General features: G+C 37.2%; 3 protein-coding genes and 1 long non-coding RNA gene across 4 annotated transcripts in view; all 4 read right to left on the minus strand.

Moving 5' to 3' along the window:
• Positions 1-104: 104 nt before the first annotated feature.
• LOC137733759 (uncharacterized) lies at positions 105-5976 on the minus strand. Its single transcript, XM_068472938.2, has 4 exons — positions 5326-5976; positions 5027-5142; positions 1807-2050; positions 105-1673 (listed from the first exon to the last, which is right to left on the minus strand). The coding sequence occupies exons 1-4, from the start codon at positions 5689-5691 to the stop codon at positions 303-305; spliced, it is 2097 nt and encodes a 698-aa protein (XP_068329039.2). The 5' UTR covers positions 5692-5976; the 3' UTR covers positions 105-302.
• Positions 2644-3625, minus strand: LOC148695952 (uncharacterized). The gene is made up of 3 exons (XR_015964112.1): positions 3488-3625; positions 2981-3029; positions 2644-2871 (listed from the first exon to the last, which is right to left on the minus strand). It is a non-coding gene; the product is annotated as an uncharacterized LOC148695952 (long non-coding RNA).
• A 2277-nt stretch (positions 5977-8253) lies between the features above and the next one.
• Positions 8254-10805, minus strand: LOC137734828 (signal peptidase complex subunit 2). Its single transcript, XM_068474120.2, has 5 exons — positions 10562-10805; positions 10307-10458; positions 10058-10139; positions 8863-9005; positions 8254-8684 (listed from the first exon to the last, which is right to left on the minus strand). Exons 1-5 carry the CDS (start codon positions 10661-10663, stop codon positions 8588-8590), a joined length of 576 nt encoding a protein of 191 aa, XP_068330221.2. The 5' UTR covers positions 10664-10805; the 3' UTR covers positions 8254-8587.
• A 1369-nt stretch (positions 10806-12174) lies between these two features.
• LOC137734136 (peroxisomal nicotinamide adenine dinucleotide carrier) overlaps positions 12175-16116 on the minus strand; it is a 4409-nt gene continuing 467 nt past the window's right edge. Inside the window, exons 3-11 of the mRNA XM_068473431.2 lie at positions 15918-15992; positions 14838-14968; positions 14549-14603; positions 14139-14246; positions 13541-13609; positions 13366-13473; positions 13145-13213; positions 12816-12870; positions 12175-12648 (exon numbers count right to left, since the gene is read on the minus strand). Coding sequence (XP_068329532.2) covers positions 12467-12648; positions 12816-12870; positions 13145-13213; positions 13366-13473; positions 13541-13609; positions 14139-14246; positions 14549-14603; positions 14838-14968; positions 15918-15992 — 852 coding nt within the window. The 3' untranslated portion in view covers positions 12175-12466. The remainder of the gene's footprint in view (positions 12649-12815; positions 12871-13144; positions 13214-13365; positions 13474-13540; positions 13610-14138; positions 14247-14548; positions 14604-14837; positions 14969-15917; positions 15993-16116) is intronic.

Below are 16116 nucleotides of genomic sequence, written 5' to 3' on the forward strand. Positions count from 1 at the left end.
TGAAATAACAGCTTCTGTAATGATCTGAAAGCGCTCTTATTTCTTCCAAAAGCACAGCGAGAACATCGTAACAAGAAGAATGAAAGGTTATCGGCACAGGACGGTTCAAAATTCAAATTTCATTCATTCAAATTTCTAATCATGAACACCTAACAATGGAAGCAGAATATGAAACAAAGCCATAGGCCGGAGGGGGGCTAATTACACTTCCAACGCCCAAAACTACAGCAACCTATATCTACTTTCTGTAAAACTGAAAAACACTGACCTACATAACGAAACGACGGACAGACACCTTTCGACTATTCTTCACCCCTCTTTACCCTATAATCCGAACAAAAGGCGGCACCTTTATCTTCCGAACAAGGTCCATCCAGCCCACTTGATCCCTCTTCCTGCATATTAAAACTGTCGCGACTGCTAGAATTATCTAAAACACTTGCCATATTCGATATCCCAGGCAGTGAAACCAGACCCATGGCTGCAATGCTGTTTGCAATCACGTCAACATTCCTGGTTCCACTGTAGAGACCCCGGCTCCCAGCAACAAGCATGTTTCGATTCTCATGCGCATTTGATAGCATAGCAGGCAATACATCTATCAGCTGTGAGCCATTCTGGGTCGAACCACTGATTAGAAGTCGCAGTGTCTCTCTGGCACCTTTCTCCAGCATAGAATCAGTTTCAGGAATGTTCGCAAGCTTTGAGTGCAGGGGAGATATTGCTGTTGAAATAGTGGGACCAGCGCTGACCAAGTATCCTTGACCCGACGAGCAAATATCGATGACTGGAATGTGAACAATTGGGTCGCACATCAAGGGTGTGAAAGTTGGGATCTGCTGAGAAGTTGGCCTTGCTAGCCTAACCAGTGGGTCTGGGAAAAATGCAGGGAAATCAAGCAAGGGGGAATCGGCCAAATTAAGATGTGGTTTTGTTGACAACATGCTCGAGGGCATATTGGGCGGCAACAAAGATGAAAGTGACGGAAGCAAAGCTGATTCCGTCAATGAGCGGGGGAGTTCAGGATGTTCTGGTGAGTACTGCAAATCCGATGAACCTGGAGGGCACCAACAATAGTAAGGAGATAACAGAGGGGTAACCATGTAAGGAACTTGTGATGCAGGGTTCAGGGTCGGTGGACGAGCCAATTTCCCTAGCGACTCTAGGAAACTTGAAGATGACAACGAGCAACTTCTAATAGTTTCTGGACAACTGTCAGTTTCAGCATGATTTGAACAAGATGAATCGATTGTGATTGGTGAAGCAGTTGTTGGGTTGTCAATGGCTGAAACTAAGATGTCGCCTCGCCTCCTTAGCTTCTCCCTGGTAATATTCCTCAGAGAAGACAAGGTTCTGGGCAGATCTTTGAAGGAACTTGACCTTGGGCTCAGGCGACCCTGAAATGATGAATTTGCCTTCATGGACTGATTGACACCATGTCGGGAACGCAGGGATTTTGATGATGTGGATGAGAATTGTCCATCTTGAGCTGTATCAGATGGTTCTGTGGTGGTATCCAAATCAGAAGGTGAGCCTGCAGAACTTGACACACTGCCACCTACTGTTGAGCCCACCAGATAGGAACGTAGGTGAGTTGCAAAGCAACCAAGGCGAGGTTCACTGATTCCAGTTAACTCGGCTATGGAGGGCTTCCTCTTGAGCAGATCCTTCATCTGTTACAGGGGTGAAAAATCAATTAGCAACCACATTACCAGACAAATACACAAACAATTTACATTGAGTTAAAACTACTGTTGGAACCAAATATATCAATCAATCTTACGTAATTTCTATACTTTAGCATACCTTTGAAAGCAATTCAATTCCCAAAAGTCTTGATGTCTCAGAGCACCAAAAGTATAAACTCTGGCCATCTGGGATTTTAATAAGGAAAGACCGGCCAGAATTGTCTGCTGGAATTTCATTGATTTCTACAGCAAAGCACTGGGATTTGTTATGTAAGGTGCACAGTCTATCTATACGACCATCATCCCCAACGAATGAAAGGCGTAAATTTGAAGTTGGCAAAACAGTAAGATTTAAATTGCCCCTGAGACAAAATAAAAAGTTAACGAAAGCTTAGAAACAGAGTGTGTATATATATAAACAATAAATAAATAAACACAACTCCTCAACCAGAAACTACATTAGCCAGACAGTTGTGCTTTGCTAGTTTCAAAGGAGAGGAAGAAAGCTAAGCATGTGAACACTAAGATTGAATAGGCACGTCACTCAATATTAATCTAATTGTACTTACTCAACTAATAAAATTATTTCGTTTTTTCCTTTTGTGTTTTCATCGACAAGAATCCAAAACAATTTGAAGGCCTCACAGAAAATGGCATCTGTTTTCCATTCTAAGAAAACAAATCACCAAGCAGGATCACGAAAAACATTTGCCTTGAAAGTTAAAATATGAAGCCCTTTAAAATAGCCATCACAAAAACTATTATTTAGAGATCTATCAACGTCAATTTTGTATCTTGAAGCTAAAAAATCCGAAAACCCGATGACTAAAGAGCTTCATATCCAAAAGTTGAGCTTGCCAATGGCCAGCATAAATCTACGGTACACAACCAATGCAAAAAGGTATATCTTCCTGTTTTCCACTGATAAATGGGTTATGGGATAATTGTACTTCTATCAACCAAAAGCATTTCACATAAATGTTTGTCTGTAAAATGTAAATATACAAATAAACAGAAAAAATTCAAGTAACACGCTTCAATACACCATGACTGGAAGAAAGTAAAACATAAAGTAGTACGTTAATGTCCAATTCAGTTACGACTAGCTCGATGTTAATACAGAAACATATGCTTGCAGAACCAAACAAACTTCTGGAAGACGGTAGGCAGAAATGACATAACTCTGAAACACAACAACCAGTCACGCTCAATTTTGATTTCCATCAAAATGTCAATCATTTATAGTTAGAAGGCAGCAGCAAACTATATAATATATAGGATCATGAAACTACCTTTACTTCCTCTTATTTCAGAGATCATATTAGAATACTCCCACATTACCTACAAGTCAAAAGACATATTTACTTGGAAGATGAACACATTGTCACTATTAATAAGCTAAAATATACTCCACTATATCTACGAAAACATTAGTTACTAAAGATACACTCCTCACAATGTAAGATTTGTTCACAAACTCAATACTATTATCAAAATTCCTTTAACTCAACTTTTGTTATTTTGTAAACACTAACGTCTTAATTCACCCGCAAGTTAAAGTTAACGATACGTGCCAATGATATTAAATAGTAAAAGTAAATAAGAACAACAAACAATATCAGAATAGCCATAAATTGATTTATGAGCAAAAGACTAATAGGTAATGATAAACAAATGCAGAACAAAGAACATTCAATGGAAAGTATATGCTTCATTTGAAATCATTCTGCTTAAACATTGTGAACAGATGTCCCTTTCTTCACATAAGCTGATTTAACAAGTACATCATTAAAACTAACCTCCAGAACGTCTCTCCAAGTCTGACTGCAAAAACCACCATGCAGTACAAAGTGACATCAAGATGTAGTACTTTTTACAACAAATAGAAATCCGCAAGTCAAACATGGTTAAAATGATGGTATTTCCCATGGCTACCACAATATGCGAGTGTGACTACCCTCTAAATCCACGATCAGGAATTCATGATTCCAAAAATTTTGTCACACTTAATTATATGCTAACTTTGGTGATCCAAAATATCTACCATCTTGACTCTAGTTTACGATTTTTTGGCATGAACATGATAAATGACACATTAAGCTTTTGAAGATTATGATGTTTTCTTAAGGAAGAAACCAAAACATAAAGGACATTTGTCCTAAGAATGTCTTCTTGCATTCAAACTTGTAATTGAACATTCAGTCTATATAGGTGAAACCCCATTGTTCATTGTTCCGGATCCCATTTCCATTCGGTGATCCATAAAAATCTGTATGTTAGGTAAAGTAACTAAAGTATGTCCCAACCGATATGAGAGAAACAGAGAGCTTTCCAATCAATTTCACGAATAAAATTATAACTAACAAATATACACAGCAAGGAGTTGCTCCACTGAGTTTTATAATTATCTGAAACAATATTCAAAACTATCTTAAGTGAACTTTCCTAAATCATTCTCTAAACATGACCAATCAAAATGCATGCATACAAAGAACCACAGAGACTATTACTCTCTTAAGTTGTAATCAACATGAAAAATGCAGTCCAGTCTCCCACACGCTACACGAATGGATAAAAATCAAACATGCACAAGCACACAACTAATACTTCTATGCATAGGGGCCTGGAAATTAATATTGTACAAATATGAACTTACACGCATAAATTAAATGTTTGATTAACTGCGAAACATCAGACATTACTAACATCAGGAATATTTTAACCCAGCTGCCTGCATGAACTGTTAGAAGCATGACTGTATAATGCAATCAAGTAACACAATATAACCAGTCTAACACGTATTTGAATCATCGTAAATGCATCCAATGCAGGGACGTGAGACCAAAGATTCTAGCATAAGACCAAATAAAAACGTAATACTGGCAAATCATAATATCACGCATAGAATGGTAGTTGATAGTTTCATATCAAAAATAGCTTTTCCCCCAATATTAAATAAAGTATCGAGTGGAAGAGACCAGACTCAAAATATGATTCTGGGTTAACCCCATTTCAATCATACGTCAGCAAAACAATGAATAAAGGTACATTTTTCTGAACTTATGTGTACATGTACATGATATACACCACTGCAACATCATCATACGAGAACGAATTGCCAGACATGAAATTTTTCAGTCAAATGAATGGGGGAAAGCAAAAAAAGAAACACAGCAATTAAATCGAAAGTCGATGATTTCCAGCAAAGGTATCTAATTGCACAGACAATCAGTTCCTGTTCAACTATATAAACAAGCCAAAAAAAACCGAAATAATCAATTACAAACAACATTTCACACAAACAAGCACACGAAACAAGAGCACCAAGGGATGTTTACCTTGCAGCAGTGGGGCACAAGAGAGTCCCTTGCTTGTTGATCTTCCCCACACGAATAGAAACGAGAGGTATACAGAAGCACCTCGCTAGCATTCCAACTTCCGCTGGCCCGAAATGCTATTCATCAAACACAAACTGTGAGATCATCAATTTGCAAAACCAGAAAACAATAATCCATAACCCCAAAATTGTTCCAACATTTCGACAGATTTTCACCAGCAAATTCACCCAATTCACCAAAAACCAATGAATGGCAAAACAGAGCTTCAATTCAATCAAGTTTGATCATTTCTATCATACCTGGCTCAATTGAGCTAACAATCGATCCTCTGCGACGTCATTCGAGGCATTCATCTTCAACAGCGGCTTCAACCTCTCGTCGGCGCGACACGCGCCCATAACCTGCATATCAAGCGCTTCTAGCCACTGCAAAACGCGGTCCTCCCGATTGCTCTGCTGGAGCAACAGATCTCCATCTCCTTCGTCAACAAGTATCCCCGTCAACCGCTCCTCGAGCCCAGTCTCACTCCTCGACGCCGGTCCAGCGGCGGAGCTCCCCACACCGTTCGTGGGGGACGAGTTCTCCAATTCCCCACCGTTCGATTGATCCCCAACGCAATCGATCTCTTCGTTCGTGTGTAAATCTCGGTCTCCACGGTTAGTCATCGCAAATAATTGGGGAAATTTCCCAGAAATCTCAAATCGCCTTGATAGATTTGAAACCCTAATCGAATTCAATTCTTTTTGTTAAATTTAATTTAATTTTTTTATTTTGGTTTCCAAATCTGAATCGGAAGCCCCGAGCCGATTGAGATTGAATCCGGAAAGGAAGATTGAATTGCCGGTTGCGTGGGGGAAGGGGGAGAGAGAGAGAGAGAGAGAGAGAAAAAGAGAGATAGGAGGTTTTTTAAGAGAGAGAAGACAATAACTCTGCTGCAAAAATAGAAGGACAAGAAGGGAATGGGATCGGTTTTTATAAAGAGAAGGATTATCTAGCCTTCTTATCTCTCTATCCTTGCATATCATCCTATTTGAACAATTAGGGTTAAATTACATCAACATCGTATATTAATTTTTCTATAGAAATAATAAGACAAAAAGTAATATGTGAGAGGAGATGATGGAAAGGATTGGGAATAGGAGGCTAAAAAATCCTCCTCCTTTTATCCATGGAGGCATTGTCTGTCCTCTTATTTGGATGTCCTTCCCATCCCTTCCTATTTGTACGGTCACGATTAAGCTACGTCAATATTTTATATTCCTATTTTTTTTAGTCTTATTATCTTTATAAAAAAAAAAATAATATAAAATATTAACGTGATTTAACCGTGATCGCACAAAATAAGAAGATATGAGCAGGACATCCAAACAGAAAGGCAGACAATCTGCCTCCTTTATAAATACAGGTGGAACTTGGAAGGGGGTTGGACAATAACATGGATGTCTCCTTTATTATAAATACAGGTGGAACTTAGAAGGGGATCAGGATCCTCTCCTAATCTAAGGATGAGGATCCTCATGATTAAGGGATGTGGGTCGTTGAATGAAAATTCAATGGTTATAATTATTATAACTTTAAAAAACCTTCTATTTGTAACCGTAGAATTTTCATCCAACGATCCACATCTCTTGGTTATAAGGATCCTCATCCTTAGATTAGGAGAGGATCCTGGTCCCTTAGAAGGGGGTTGGACGATAACATAAGGCGGACTTGAAAGCCGTCTATCAAATTCGGTTTTGTGCCCGGTCTTCAGATCCGTGCGTGATTGCATAGGCACCACGTCAGCTTATCAACCTCATGTAGGACCCGAGTGTTCATTGGGAGTAGGGAGAGGAGCCCACTCTGACACGTCAGTCGTTTAGCAGATCGTGGTCATTTGATTCAGCAACTGAAAGCGAGTGAGCTCCGGCAGCGTCGGATAAGAGGGTGGCTGCTAGCGTGCGCGTTGGATGCGACGGTTTGAGGAACAACAAAACAATATTATTTTATATGGTTTTGGTTTTTTCTTCTTATTCCTTTCTTTTTAATTTATCCTAAGAAAATTATATTCGATCAATGCTTAATAGTGATTTAGAGAATTTTCAATAAAGATGTCAAAAGATAAATTTTAAATGTTAATTTAATAGCTAACATGATAATATGAAATTTTTTTAGTCCTCCAACTCATATATCTTTTTGTTATAATTTATGAATGATATTTCTACTGGTATTCCAGTTCGCTTGTAATTGATTAGTCTTATATTCGATTCTTATCAAAGATGAATTTGAACCACATTATTGCTAACTCATTGTGAGAAAAAGATTTAACTCACTCCCTCACCTCTTAGTGTAGATAATATAGTTTGTTAAAAAAAATTATGAATGATACTTGTAGGACTCATTTTTATGAAGAATGCAACTAAAGTAAATTTTTAAGATTTATAATTGATGCATTAATGTGCCCCACACAATAAAATAATTAAAAAAATTGATAGCACCCATTTTCAAAGGTCAAAATTGACAACAAATGTTAAAGTAACTCTCTTAAAAGTATGACTCTCAATGGACTCTCTTATACCTCTTGTTACCATAATGTGTTATAATGTTGACATGAAAATTAACCTTAAACTGTGAGGTGATAGAGTTCGGAAGGTCCCACTTTGAGAGAGAGAGAGTCTCCTTAGAATTTCTCAAAAATTTATGGGGTGTGTTAATCACATACCATTTTTTACTTCTCACACACCATATTAATTTCGGGTACTTCTCACACATCTTATTAATTTCGGGCGTCAAATCAAATAAATTGAAAAAGATCAAATGACATAGATTAATAAGAACTGTGTAAGAAGTAAAAATAGATGTGTGGATGCACACCCCAAATCTATATGTCAATTCACGTAAGATTGACATACCGATCAGAGCTTCTTCCTACCTTCATATTTGATTGCGCAACATTCTACTTAAGATGTCACATTTCCTTTAAAAATGATCTTAGATGTATTGGCAACCAACTTTTATTCTAATAATATTTCTAAGTGAGAGGTTTTAGTTCAATTCTCGCTAAAGGCGAATTTGAACCACATTATTGTTAGCTCATTCTGAAACTTAGCCCACCCCCCTCACTTAAGTGTATAATATCATTTGTTAAAAAAAAATCACAACGAAATATGACTTTAAACACGAATAACATTTTAACAATTGGAGTTTAATCAATCAATGAACATATTTTTTTTTTTTTTTAACGAAAGTGAGTATCAATACCGCATTAATTGCGTCAACTAAGAACATCTTCAATCTCGTTTTCTGTCCACCTTTTAAGATACAGATTCTCCGAAGAGTTCTTAAATCTAGGGAGCGAGAAAAGAGTTAAAATCGCTAGCCGTTCGTTTTAGTAGTACTCGTCTCTAACTTCTATGAATAACAACGGTGAGATATAAGTTTAAACTGATTTCGGTTCCAAAGTTACTCGTGAGAAAATCTAAAATTGTTAAGGAGCTACATCTGTAATCATGTGACAGCTAAGCCAAAGCTCTTTCCGTTCCAACCGGCGTCTCCCCAACGACGATATGAAGTAGCTTCCTATCACTTCCTCTTCTTTGGTTCTTTCTGATATTCATTTATCAGTGCTTCGACATCTTTCCAGAAGAGGCCCTCCACCAAAACTCCGTCCTTGGTGAACCTGAAATGTTACCAAATTTGAAAAAAAATACTGATTATGGTGTATGTTCATCTCTATATGCACGAGTATGGTCTTCAGAAGTGCATGTTCAAGTCTTGGTCTGTATGTGTGCACGTGGCGTTTGTGTGTGTGTGTGTGTGTGTGTGTGAGAGAGAGAGAGAGAAAGCGAGAGAGAGACCACTGAGTAACACTCTTGGTGAACTGCACTGGTTGATTTGCAGAAATCGATTTGGGGTCTGAACTTGCTATCACAAGAGTGTACATATCAGAGAATCTTGGCAATTTGGAAGAGACCACCAATCCAGTGCTTGTGAACGAATCCTGCGTGAATAATTTGCAACTGAATGAATCTTACAAACTTTCACCAAGGCAAACGTTTAGCTACACACTAGACATTAATTGATGATTCTAACTCATAAAATTGTAGGAACAATCATATATTAATATACATATTACACTTCAGTGTAAGCCTGTGTGGTTCAACATAGAAGTTGTTCATCAAATTGTACAAAAAGAAAACAGTACCGTAAATTGCTTACGCATAGGGTTCAGTTCAAAATGGTAAATACTAAAAAGAAAAAGGAACTATAAGATCATACAAATCAACTGATAAGAAAAAACATATATGTGATAAAAGAAAAAGTAATTCTGTTTAACTATAAACTACATCAAAAAAGACCAGTGGTATGAAAAACTGAAATGTCAGTTTGAATCTATTCTCACGACGGAACAAGAAACTCTCAAGACGCATTTGAGTAGAGACTTTTTCATATTCCACCCTACTGTGAACGCAAGATTTGATGCATTTGAGCATAATGTGTCCCGGTTACATAATGCATATCCAACAAGCAACAGGGGAAGATACATCTCATCAAAGAACAAGAATATATCATATATTATCATATAAGACATTCGGGTCCTTTAGACTTTAATAAGTCACCACACAATTTCCAGTCAAACAATACCAAGCAAACACCCTAAATCTAAATTGCAGGTGATAGAACAACTATTCGGTGGCAGAAGGTAAAGATTTGAAATCAATGGGCTGCCCAAGAAGGATTGGACCAACATTAAAGGCGACTCGATATTGGTTGTGGACGGTGTCACGAGTTCCTGAGCTCGAACCTATGGAAATTGAGTACGGATGGATGCAACAGTGATATAACAACTGAAGCTAGACATAAAGACACCTAAACATAGTGTGTCCTATTATATAGGCTCATATCAAATTCATCAAAGCATACCCTGTTTGCAATTAGATTAGCAATTATCATCGGCTCACATACGGGCAAAAATTAATAACCTAAAAGCAAAGTATCAACATGCTATCAAGCATTTGTAGCGACATTTCCAATAAAAAGGAGAAAACATACAGCGGGAGAATACGTGAAGAGAATGGCATTCTTCTCCTTGGTGAATATGATCAGCTGCAACAACACATTGAAGACTATATACGTGCCAAGAGTCAAAGATCAAACACATTTGAACCCAACATCAATACAACACTAAAAAGAACAAGAATCGAAAATTCGGAAGCAAATCAGGCGTTTTCTCATCAACCAAACAGAAACTCAAAGCATATAAACAAATACAAACACAAGCAACAAGATAAACTAGGATATAAGACGATGCAGAGGATGAGAAAATCTCGGTTTTCGGGGAACTTCTTCTTGTAAAACTGAGCGAAGAGAGCGATTGCGATGATGATGGTGCCCAGAAACAGCCTCACATTGCTCATCCGCACGTCCTCCACATATCCGCCCCCAGTCACAATCTGTTCGAATTGCAGTGACAAATTCAACAAAAAAATAACCAAAATTGAAAGAAAAAAAAATGGAGAGGGAAAATGGATCGAGAGGGAAGAGCGAGTAACCTACCTCGGTGACGGACTCGTCGAGGATGTGTTTGATAGAGTGGTGGTCGAGGAGATTGGCCTTCTTAGGGTTTTTACTGGCCGAGTCTGATTTATTTTCCTGCATTTTCTTTGGGGGAGATTTTGGATTGGAGGACTGAATTTGACGGGTTTTGTCTCTGATAGAGAAGAGAGAGGATGAGTGGGTACAGTTTCGGTGGGATCGCTGATGCTATTCTATTGTTAAGGATTAAGTTCCGTTTGGTATTTGCCTTTTTTTTCATCAAAAACTGCTTTATTTTAAAGTTAAACAGTAAAAAAATATTTGATAAAAGTAAAATATGTTGCTTATTTTAAGAATAATGGACTCCAGATAGCAGCCTTTAAAAACAACTTGTAGATTGCTTTTATAAGTTGCATTAATAAAAAGCAGAGTTGAGCCTATAATACATATTTCAATTGTTGTAATATCTTCATTAATATTTAAAAAATAACATTATTTGCCCTTCACACGCATTTTATCTCTTCGAGAATAAAATGATTTTTACGACTTACCACTACAAACATTAACATTACACTATTAACGCCATTACCACCGTCATTGTTGCCACTACCATAATCATAACTGCAACCGCCACCACTGCCGTCATAACCATAATTGTCACCATTGTTGCCTCCACCACCATCATAACCGCCACCATTGCCACCACAACCACAATCGCCAGCACCATCATTACCAACGCCCCTAACACCATTGTTACCTCTATACCCCAACCATCACATCCAACTATTAACACCACAACCATACCTCCACTATAACCACAACCGCCACCACTACCACCACCACCATTACCAACACCCCTAGCACCATTGTTACCTCTACACCACCGGCATTACCACCGCTCCTAGCAACATTGCTACCTCTACACCCCAACCATCACATCCCACTATTAACATCACCACCATACCTCCACCATTATTGCCATCATCATCACCATCGCAACCACCACCGTTACCATCGTTGTCTCTGCCACTACTGTTGTCTCCCCACTCCTACTACTATGTCCATTTTGTCATTATATACAATTATACTACTTTTATATTAAAATTTATCAAACGCTTTTACACTGCTTTTCTTATTCACAACACTTTTAAAATACAATTTACCAAACACTCATATGCTTTATTTTACAGCTGATTATTCTTAAAACACATCAAAAACAGTTTTTTAAAAGAGCATAGAATATTAAACTGGCCCTAAATACCTTTAATTTAATAAACAATGGTCTTATTTAGGTGAACAAACTCAAAGACAAACTAATTTTAAATGTCAGAGATCCAAATTAGAAGTTATGTCAATACTGATATCATTTTGGCTTCAAAGTGATAAGAATAAAATAGCATCAGTCATCAGACTCTACTTTGTGTTCATTCATCAGAAAACCAAAAACAAATATTTTTTTGAAGTTTAGAAGTAAATCGATTCAAAATTTAGTCTTAAATCAATAATGAGGTAGAAAACTGAACACGAACCTATTCTGTTTTTAAAAAGAGAAATATTACTAAATCATTCCTTTTTCAGAAAAAAGAACTACCAATAGACCCAAAAGACCATAAGCTAGTAGGTAAATACCAAACTTTGATCTTATGATTCTTATTTGTTGATTTTATTCATGTTAGGTCTCCTTTTGAATATACAATTATTCATATGGTGAATTATGTCCATATGTAAAGCGTACACCAATCAGATAATCCCAAATTGATCCCCATAAATCCCTTGTATTCAAGGTTATCGGCTTACCAACAATGGCAATACATTTCAAATAATAAAAATTTGATCCTGCAATTCCTTGATAACTTCATGAGATGAAATAATTGGGAATCGGGGTCGAAGCCAGTGACAGAAAAATGAACGACGAAAGGTTCACGACTATGGAGGCTTTGACTTTACTTTGCTAGTGAGCAAGAACCGAGCACCCTTGACAAGTTCCTCCTTAATCATGAACAGAACGGCAGCTGCAAGTACACTTTGGACTATTTTCGTTCCCATCCCTTTGTAAAACCCGTATAATCCTTCATAGCGAATCATCTTTAAAATAGCATCTGATGTGCCTGAAAGTAGAACAAAAGAATACACAACATCATGATTCCCGAACACGAAACTTCTATATCTGAAAATATACTGAATCGAAGTTTTTAGTTTTGAGGTTAAGTCAATCAAATGTAAAGCAGATTTTATGCAGGATACGAAGCTCTGGCTAACAGTTGAAAGTTCCAACCTTTATAGTGTTGCCTTTTGTCACCATTTGTAACCTGTTTTGCTTGAAGCCTCGACTGGAAAAGCAAGAGACTCAGTAAGAATTTTAAACTATTTAACGTAAAAATACTAGGAAATAATGGATGAAATCACAATATAACGTTAATGCAAAGCAAGTCTTGTCTATTCCCACTTTCCCAGTCCCATCTTCTCCCCAATCTTTTTCGATTTTAAGGAGCTTAAAAGTTAAAACTTCAAGATAGGTCAGTCCGGTTCGTCAGCAGCAATCCATTCACATTATAACTCAAGTGTGCATTACTTCACAAATTTAGATCTGTATGTGTGCATTACCTTCACAACTAGAAGAGGATATGTCACAACCGTAGCCCCTAGTTTCGCCAAAGCACCAAGAAGAAATATCTAGCAGTATTAGGCAATCTATTAGCTCATACGGCAATCAAGAGTGAGTAACATAATATTAGCATTGTAAGTATTCTGATAAAAAGGTTATCATGAAATATTTACAGAAGGTTACCGATGCTGAAAAGTTTAAGATCTAAATGAAACCTAACCTCTAAAGCAGTAATCCCATTGTTACCCTTCTTATTCAAGGCACGTCTTTGCTTCAGCTTCTTCAGCATAGTTTCATACAGCATAAATTGCATGGAAGGATTACTCACCTGTGATCAAAAGCAGGAACAATTAATCATACTCCCTTACCTTGTATAAGAGTCACTTCTCACATACCATGATCAATGTCGGGAAAACACCTCTCCAGAAGCCGAAAACTCCACCTTCATCATAAACTTCCTGAATCTGTATATGTTCCATATAGAGTTAAGAAAAGAATATGAAAAGAAATATAGCTGGCACTGAAGCCAAACTTGTAAAATTCAGAAAACCGAATTAAATATTGAAATCAACAGAAAGACTACTATCCAGCCCACTCCTCAATACTTATTGTTGTAAATTTACCCACGGAATTACCAATTCACCATATATTTCGGTATCTATAGTGCACGCACTTCCTTCAGTAGTACTACTAATAGGTGAAGGACCAGTTGTGTTTACCATCAACAACCAGTTTGGTTTAAAATTCAGGAATTTCAATTAATAGTTAGTTGGTTGTAGTTATTTGAATGTTCTCTTTTGTTTCGAATCATCTCTTCGATAGTTATTTGAATGTCTCTCTTATTCATTTAAGTTATTTATCACGCAGTCATGGTGTTTGATACAAACGTTTCTATGCAACTATATAATACTTATTCATCAGCAAATGATGGCCCAGTTACAACCCCCCAACCTACCACCACCACCACCACCAACAAAAAAACATAATACCAACCGCATGTGCCGTGCCGAATGGAGGAGGCTCAGCTGCAGCTAGGATTTCTTCATCTGGAGCAGTTAATAGCTCCTGACCAGGCTGGGACTTCAAGGATTTTTTATGAGTCTAACAATGCAAAACAAGAACAAACGATAAATTAATAACAATCAAGTGTGAGAGATGCATAAGCTCAGTTTGATAAATTAGCAACACAGAAGGATAAAATAATTTGGTGAAGTTGGTAACTAATATCACAGGCATTTCAAAATTCTGAATCAGTTCTAAATCCTGAAATGAAGTGTTCTTCAAAGGTCACTTTTAACAAAGGCAACAACCCACATAAGACATTCAAATATAAACTATCCTGTCACTTGATTTGGAGATTCAATGAAATTTGAGACTAATGTCAATTAGCTTTTTCATTTTACCTGCATACGCGTAACAATTACCCATATAGGATTTGTAAACAGCACATTCACGCACCTACAGGAATAAAATTGTGATGACGTTTTCAGCAACAAATCATATAACTAAGAAAAAAACTATCAATAAAAAAAAAGTTCTGCCAAAACTTTTCTGTTCTCTTGATTCATTTTTTCTTAAAAGCTTTCAGAAAGAGCGAATGCAACCATTTGAGGAAATGATACCTTTATAGCTTTGAATATATAAGAAACAGACAATGTCCCGAGGCCCATAATCATATGAATAAAGAAATACCCAGATAATGCAGCAACCAAAAGTGAAGAGAGCATTCCGACAGACCCATCACCAACCCCCATCTTCCTCCGTTCAAGAGCAGCAGCTTCAGCCTTGTTCCTGAATATTTGATAGAAATAATAGTAAACACCCTGTACCAATAAAATCGCAAGTGCATAAGAAACCATATAACCAAATAAAAAATTATTTATGCAGATTACACAATACATGGTTTATAGGTAACCTACTTTGTGAGAGAAAAGAATGTAAGTTGCCGTATATCATGTAACACAAAGGAAGTTCTGACTCAAAAGACGCTACAGAAAGAGCATTAAAGTTTATTTAGCTAACGATGGGAAAGCACATTGCAGCAGGCAGACTTGTTTCACTTTGTTATTCACAAGACTGCATAAGCATAAACAAAATGCTCAGGGTTGTCTCCTTTTATGTAATATTAGCAGTTCAAATGCTTTCATTGATGATGCAGATAAACGCAAACTGTGACCATCACTAACTCGCAGAAAGCATCTATCCGCTAATATTATACACATGATTTATCAAATGGACTCAATTTATAAATGCTACTGAAATAAATAATAACTGTGCCAATACACATAGTATGTTTTGATTAGGTATAGTGGTGTTCAGGGAAAAAAGCCAGCCATGCCTCCATAGGTTTGGGCAGCTTCACGCACACAACCTAACAATGGAGGCTAGATAATTTTGGGATTACACAATTGCAATCACTAGGACTAACCTAGAGGATAACTTATCAATGGTATCTGTCATTTTGTCCTACAGGATTCTGGCCAATCGAAAACCCAAGTAACACCATTGCTCGGATAGTATAAGAGATGTCCTGTAAATAAGTCCACACTGCTCTACAATCTATTTAATTCTCCGTTAGAAACAGTTCCAAATTTCTGCTCTATCCCATCAATTCCTTAGCTAGCAAACAATCAATGTCAACTTTGCGCAATACTTCCTACGAGCGTATATAATTTCGCTCACTCCATCCTAGTTTCTAATCATCGTGACAATTAGAATGAAATTACTATTCGAAGAAGTAAAACTGTAAAACAATCCAGCAAAGAGCTTCACCTGAGATGCTGCCGTGCCCACCAACGATGGCGTCAAACCTCCATACAACCGTTCCCATCCTTCATTTTTTATAACCTGCACACCAAATTCACACGCGCCAAATAATCAAATACAGTGAAACAAACAGAGAAACGTGTCCTTTCTCAGATTTTCCCGTCCATTTTCTCAGCAACCAAACAAGGTAAAATACTAAAAGTTT

Source organism: Pyrus communis, chromosome 7 (genome assembly GCF_041283825.1).
Source record: "Pyrus communis isolate YQ-2024b chromosome 7, ASM4128382v1, whole genome shotgun sequence".
NCBI classification, from domain to species: domain Eukaryota; kingdom Viridiplantae; phylum Streptophyta; class Magnoliopsida; order Rosales; family Rosaceae; genus Pyrus; species Pyrus communis.

Coding starts and splice junctions, on each gene's coding strand:
- LOC137733759 (XM_068472938.2), bottom strand. CDS start 5,691: ATGACTAACCGTGGAGACCGAGATTTACACACGAACGAAGAGATCGAT. Junction 2,051..5,026: donor TTGTGCCCCACTGCTGCAAG/GTAAACATCCCT, acceptor ATTTTGTCTCAG/GGGCAATTTAAATCTTACTG. Junction 1,674..1,806: donor GAATTGAATTGCTTTCAAAG/GTATGCTAAAGT, acceptor CCCCTGTAACAG/ATGAAGGATCTGCTCAAGAG.
- LOC137734828 (XM_068474120.2), bottom strand. CDS start 10,663: ATGCAGGAAAATAAATCAGACTCGGCCAGTAAAAACCCTAAGAAGGCC. Junction 10,140..10,306: donor CTCATCCTCTGCATCGTCTT/ATATCCTAGTTT, acceptor GACTCTTGGCAC/GTATATAGTCTTCAATGTGT. Junction 8,685..8,862: donor ACCAAGAGTGTTACTCAGTG/GTCTCTCTCTCG, acceptor GTAACATTTCAG/GTTCACCAAGGACGGAGTTT.